The 7,165-nt window shown below is 38.2% G+C and overlaps 1 protein-coding gene across 1 annotated transcript; it reads left to right on the forward strand.

Annotated features, from left to right (window-relative positions):
• The first annotated feature begins 1,461 nt into the window (after positions 1-1,461).
• LOC133733629 (uncharacterized) lies at positions 1,462-6,595 on the forward strand. The gene is made up of 7 exons (XM_062161275.1): positions 1,462-2,996; positions 3,087-3,127; positions 3,243-3,306; positions 3,712-3,906; positions 4,766-4,837; positions 5,944-6,122; positions 6,233-6,595. The coding sequence occupies exons 1-7, from the start codon at positions 2,847-2,849 to the stop codon at positions 6,348-6,350; spliced, it is 819 nt and encodes a 272-aa protein (XP_062017259.1). The 5' UTR covers positions 1,462-2,846; the 3' UTR covers positions 6,351-6,595.
• Positions 6,596-7,165: the final 570 nt, after the last annotated feature.

Here is a 7,165-nt window from a genome sequence, read left to right on the forward strand (position 1 = left end):
CACCATTTCCGGATGGTTCAATTGTGAGCTTTTATTTTTTGTTTTGAATGACATTATTTTTTAATCAATCGATCAATGATTGTCATTTATACTCATCACAAGCCAGAATATGCTGTTACATACCCTTTTACTGCCATTTAAAGGCATAGACAGACAAGAAGATAGTGGTATTACCCACAGGGCCACAGTGGTACATAGAAATAGACATACCCATTATACAATCAAATACGTAGAGATAGCGGGGATCTTCGTTTAGTACTACTCCAGACTCCAGAGGTGCTAGAGGTACATAAAGTGTATAGAAATGCATGGCTTCCTAATATAATGAAATTTATTGTAATTAGAATAACTTAAAAACAAAAGAGTAATTATATTAACACATCTCCTTTTTCTTTATACACACCTCCATTTCTTTAATTGTTTTTGAAAAAAATATATTCCCATAACACCCTTCACAACAAACTGAAAAGAAAAGAAATATAGAATTCTTGCGATCTGGGTTGATGTGAAGTAAGGGGAGTAGTGAATCTTGTGAAGCAACCCAAGCAAGAGAGCTGCACGGAATTCTATTTCTGAATTTGGAAGGAGTTGATAATCATCGTTCATTTATTCTTCTTTTAGTTTAATTTTCTCCTCCTCTCTATCTTTCTTACTTCTATCCATTCAACTCCTCTCTTTCTTATTTGTTTCCATCCCTACACAAATGACAAACATTTCATCAACCAGATCTCACCTACATCTAATGGATTATACGTGTGTGCATTAGAAACCATTCCTTCAAAAAGAAGAACCTGATATAGGATATCCAAATGGTTTGCTGACCTCTTCTTATAGAGTATGCAATTCCATTGCATGTGTAGTTCAAAGAGTTACCGCCTGAGGTGGTGCAACCACCAAAATGGGCTGCCGTAGAATGGTAGAAGTAAGGTGAACAGTGAATGGGGCAAAATAGGATATTTGATGTGTAGAAGTGCCAAAGAAAAATGCGGATATGTGTATCTAACATATAGCGATGAGCAAATAAAATTTCCCAAAACAAAATAAAGGACTAGGGCAGAAAAAACTCCAGCCCAAGAGGATAGCCCCAAGAAAAAGAGGCCCAAACTCAGACCCAACAGAGAATGGCATGACTCAAGCCCAAGACTTCATCTTCCTCACTGACTGGCCTCAAGTACAGCTTTGGTGTAGTTCCAGCGGTCCCCTCTGCCATGCCCTAAACCGCAACGCCCCACGCGAGACATTATAGATAGATAGATAGATAGAGTAAATAGATAAATAGAATTGTCGATTTTCAAGTCTATCCTTTATGTATAAATTGTGTTATAGAGTTGCTAAAGTTACTTAGGCGATATCTCATATCGCTGTTCCATAAAACAAGGGCGACATCACATGTATTCTCCAGTCTGAATATATATATATATATATATATATATATATATATATATATTTTTGAAATAAGGACTGGTGCGCCTGCCCTCAAGCATTAATTAATGAAACTGTCGAATACAAGGGGGGGCATTGAGCCTAAACCCCTGATTACAATAAGCATCTAGAGAACATCCTGAAATATTATCACGAGTCTCTACCAAATAACTGTATTCAATTAGGCACCAACTAGCAAAGAACACTCTACTGACGACTCTATTTGCTTTGACATAGCAGTGACATAACAAAAAGATAACTCAATGTGTAACCCGATTACAACGTAGCATAATTACCAGCTTTAGCACAGCTTTCCTACTATGTTGCCGCCGGATCTATTCCCTGTCACTAGGCTGTAGCGACCACTTGATAAAGCAAGGAACTCGCCTTCTACCCAGAGCAGACAAGGCACTTTGAGTGCATATACAGGCACAAAACCCGACTAGTTCTACACAAAAAGTGTAGGGACTTATTATTCGCAACAAGCGAAAACAAACTAAGCAAACAAAATAAATAACTATAAATAAAATAAAATCTGAGATAAGACCCACTATGTGAACCCAACCCAGAACTCTAACCCAGATCGGGCCCAAAGGCAGAATCTGAGCCCAAAAAACCAAATCAGCAAATGGATCGTTTCCAATCCTCCCGGCCCAAGAAAGCTGTTGCATCATGCCGCCACCAATCCTACCTCCCCTCCACTGGCGCCGGGTCACCGTCGTCCTCCGACATCGGAGGGCCGCGCCAACCATTACGATCGCCACCCAACACCAACCGGAAAAAGGAAGCTTGCCATCTGTCCCTGAATCCGGCGTCCAAGCACCACCGTCAAACAGGCCAACAAGCCTTCGATCCCTATCAACCAGCCTTCGATCTACTCCAGCCGGCCATAGAACCCGCCCTGCCAACCACTAGCAGCCACCAAACGCCGATCTGACCCGCTCATAATCCGATCTCACTCTAATCCCAGCCCACCGCCACGACGCTGCAACTCCCTCCAACCGAAAAAGAAGCCATCACCAACGCCGTAGCGCAGCCAAACAGGAACAAAGGCAGATAACGGCGTTCTCTAGATTTTCAGCGGGTGGAGCGCGTTCTGTTTTTTCCTTAGACTATTCTTATTCATTGTAACATTAAGAAACCATCCGGTCTGAAGTGTGTTTTATGACGTCTTAATATTCGAGCGAGTGATATACATAATAAATAAATGACCTAATCACCATGGGAATGCCCGACCCGTTACCATCATTTTGAGCAAGCCCATTACATCACACAGTCCTTCGAACTGCTAAAAGCCTAAAACCCCAGTCTCCTTCATCTTCATCCACACTTTGTGAACTAACAAATTCGCATACACAAATTCTTAACCAGTTAAAACCCTACAAACCCTTAAACTTGATTAGGGTTCTTCACAGCGAGACAGAATGCAGGGCTTGAAGCGATTTACCCGATCTTCTATATCTGCTTCTCAAATCTTGAGGCCCAATGAGAACAACAACAAGCTTTATCTTCTTCCACCAACCCAGCATTTCTTAGCTCAAAGAACCTCCAATCGCTTCTTCGACTTTTACAAGGTACCCAGAATCAAATTTTCAATCTTTTTTCCAAATTAGTCAAAACCCAGTTTTGCTAATCCAAATTGGGTAAAACCCATTTGGTTGCAGCTTGGAAATAAAGCGGCGGTAGAGAAAGAGCGGGCACGGCTGTAAGTACTACCTTTTATTTTTACTTTTGTTCTTCTTTTGTGTGTGTGTTTTGGGGCAAACACTTTGTTTGGGCGTGTGTTAATATTAATGCATTGTTGCTGTAATTTAGGGCAGTGCAGATGAGCTGAATAGGGGTTATTTTGCTGACCTGTCAGAGCTTAAGAAACATGGTGGTAAGGTAAGCCAGCACTATGATCAACTGTGTGGAACTTGTTTAATCTTTATGTGCTTGTTTTCGAATTATGTTTTGAATGTTGATGAATTGGAGTTTTGGGATTCTATGGTTTGGTTAATTGTCAAGGAACGTCAAACATTTTTGTCGGGTGACGAGTTCCATATCTATTGAATGGGTTGTGAACTTTTGATTGTTTCCCGACTTTTTAAAAGCATGGAATGTGATGATTTATGCTGCTAACTAATATTCTGAGAGGGAGTATGCATGTTGTTTCTTATCATAATGATGTCTTTGATCATACTGGTATATGATCTTACTATCCACTCGTAACAGCAATTGTCAGTCATCTTTTGTTTAAATTCCTTTTCTTCTTTATAAGTTTGAAACTAGTTTGAGTATTTTATGCAGATTGCAGAGGCAAATAAAATCTTATTTCCTGCTATGGCAGCTGTAAAGTTCCCCGACTTAGAAGTAAACTACTCTGATGACAAAATATTAAAGCTGCCCTTTAGACCCAATGGAAATGAAAATGTGGCTGATGCCAACATCTCAGCTCTCCCTAAGGCATCTTTACTCTGCCTTTCATTTCGAGCAAGTTCCCAGGTATTACATTATAAACTAGTTATTTAATTGTCTTGATTTGTTTTTCAGTTTGATGAACTCTTAAAGAGGAGTTATACCCTCTTTGTGTTCAGTTGTAATTTATAACATCTACTATTATAGAACACAAAACCAGTATGACTATGATGGGAGGAAAGGGAAAGAAGATGATAGATGTATTTTAGGGGCAAAAGAAAGATATAAATTTGTTTAACTTAGTTATGCTCTTTCACATGATGAGGAAAATCTGTATGTTCTTTGAGGAAGTTCTTTAATAATAATAAAGATAGTAATAAGCATTCTGGAATTGAAGCATTAATTTCTATTATGAGTTCCACTCTATTGTTGGATACCATGGAACACTAGTATCTGTAAAGCTCAGAAGCTGGATTTTGCTTTGTTACGCTTGCAACATTGGTTTACTTGAAGGTGAAGGATAAGATGGGGAGGTTTGTTTTAGATTAGTTTGGAGAGTGAAATGCAATTGATAGTTAGAGTAATCCTAAAACTTGCTGAGCAGAATAAACCTGGAGTTTGTTCACCAATGCAGTATGGCCCACCCAGTCCCAAGACTCCTTTCATGGAGCCATAGAATATGCCCAAAGATGCATTTAAATGATTAAACCATTTCTCTTAATATTCTAGAGGGAGGCATAACTGCCTTTAGGGGTGCCATGGCATGTTAGTCTTCAATCTAGTTCGTATTCAAGATAGGCGGTAACTTTAGCGGAGATATTTTTCCATGGATATATTATGTAGGGGTTAGTACAGTGGATTGTTTGTTAAACTTGTTCTTTTACTGCATTGGTATTTGTGGTTTCTGTAATTGTTGCTGCAAATTAAACTTCTTTGTCCTTCACAGGGAATGATTGATTCTTGGAGCATCCCTTTTGTCAATGCTTTCAGTGGTTCGAAAGACATTCAATTATTTGAGGTATGTGATTACATGTATACCATCTGTGGTTCAAGTAGTTATATGTGGCCACATTTAATGCTACTGATCATGTTTTATGTCTTTGATGTCTCTCACAACTTGTCCAGATTTGTGGTGCTTTTATTTTCTTGATAGTTATGTGATGAAAATGTGGGACTGCCATGCACTCCCCGAGGGATTAATGTCTGTATCCCATTTGTTTTTGTTCTTTTCCTTCTTTTGATGGCAAATAGAAGCAAACGTCCCATGGCGTACTTTGTCTGGGCTGGTAATTCTGCTAGTGGTCTCTCAACTAAATTGTAGCTTATGCACAGAGCATCCTCTTAACGTGTGGTGTGGGAGACTTGGTGTTCGAGATAGAAGGCTCATGAATGGTGTTCTTTTTTTCTAGTTTAATTGTTTTCTAAATACATAGGCTGACCTAGTTAAGGCCCAGTATCGGCTATCTCCTATATGGTTCCCAGACAGGCCAGACCTAGGCTAATATAATGCATCTTGCGGACCTCAGTACTACCAAAAAGAGATTGAAACATTGAGTTTTTTACTGTCAATGGGCTCAATATTATTGAAATGCCATAACTATATGACATAATACCTCATAGATCAATAGATTCAGTGCCTACCTCATCCCAAAGCTGTGCGCCTACGAGGATTGCAATTGTACACTCATTTGTTCATTTTTACTTTGTTGTGCCATTCAACTTTTTTGTGTGCCCTCTAGACAAGTCCACCCATGATTACACATAGTTTATTTGATGAAGATTTCCCCAGATGTCATTCATAGACTCAACTAATTGTAACTTATGCACACAACTGCCACTGTTTGTGTTGTCGGAGAATTGATGATCAAATCCAAGGCACATGAATTTATAATCATTGTCACAAACAATTACATATAGTTGATTACTGAAGGTTTCTCCAGGTGTCATTAATAGACAACTAATTGTAGCTTTTAAACATAGCACCCTCTTTTTGCGTGTTATTGGAGAATTGTTTATCAATATCTAAGGCACATGAACTCTTGTTGTTTTGTTGTTGTTTTTTTTCTCCTTTATCATCTGTCATTATAAATATCACACATAATTTATTAATGAAGATTTCTCCAGGTGTCATTTATAGACTCGTGGTTCTTGTGTCGGAAACCAATTAAGCAGCTTCTGCTTCGGATTATGAAGAAACCTAAGCATGTTGAAAACAAGGATACAGTTAAAAGGCAGATCGTATATTCATTCGGCGACCATTATTACTTCAGAAAAGAACTTAAAATCTTGAACCTTCTGACAGGGTATGTAAGCTTTATCCTTATCTTTGAATTGTATGGTTATGATGTGGGCTATGTTATAGGCTTATAGTATTTCTTGACAAGTTTCATCTTTGTTAATTCTGTCACTCTAGGTACATATTCCTGCTCGATAAGTTTGGTAGAATAAGATGGCAAGGCTCCGGAGTGGCTACGGAAGAGGAGTCGTCATCCCTTCTCTCTTGCACATCACTACTCTTGGAAGAGAAATAAGGCAGTTGAATCTTATGTCCTGACCTATATCTTTAGTGGATTACAAGCTCCAAATTCAAGGATTCTAGACTATAGCAATTTTACCTCATAATGCCACATTGTGTATTTTGTGTTTAGTTTCAGTACAAATACACAGAGGTTTGGCTTTTCAGGTTAACTTCTACTTTTCTCTGGTACATTTTTGCTCAACTCGAAAATCAAATGTATAACATTTACATGTTATTGGTAATATCTGCATTCATTCCTATGCTGGACTGTTATTATCTGCTGAAATTATTATAGCATCTACTTCTTCGTTTAGACACAGAAACTCCAGCAATTTTTTTTTTTTTTTTGGATGTTGTTGAAATTACTTTATTATGAGAATTGACCATTTCACAAAAATGGCCGTTTCACAAAAATCCTTCTCTTTCTGTAAAAGAACATCTAGGCCATGCTTGCTCATATAGGAATGGGAGAAAAAAAATTTGATTCCTCCATATTGGGGAATCCAAATACCAAGTCACCCCCCATTGATTACGCTTCCTCAAGCCTCTAGTTTGTTAGTTACAGGTTTTTATTATGGGTGGGGTCTAAACTTTCTTGAACCGGACAAGATGGTACTCAGACTTTCAAAAAAATCAATTAGGTACTTGAACTTACAAAAACGTATTATTTAGGTACTTCTGTTAACTTTCCATCCAAACTCAGTTAAAATTTGGGGTGAATTCAACATTTCAACACACTTTTTATATCAAAAAGATATTTATATCCTCAATGATTAGCGAAAAATCATGAAATTTGAAAACCTCTAGAATTGGAACATGACCAATCCT

Source organism: Rosa rugosa, chromosome 2 (genome assembly GCF_958449725.1).
Source record: "Rosa rugosa chromosome 2, drRosRugo1.1, whole genome shotgun sequence".
In the NCBI taxonomy this organism is placed as follows: Eukaryota; Viridiplantae; Streptophyta; class Magnoliopsida; order Rosales; family Rosaceae; genus Rosa; species Rosa rugosa.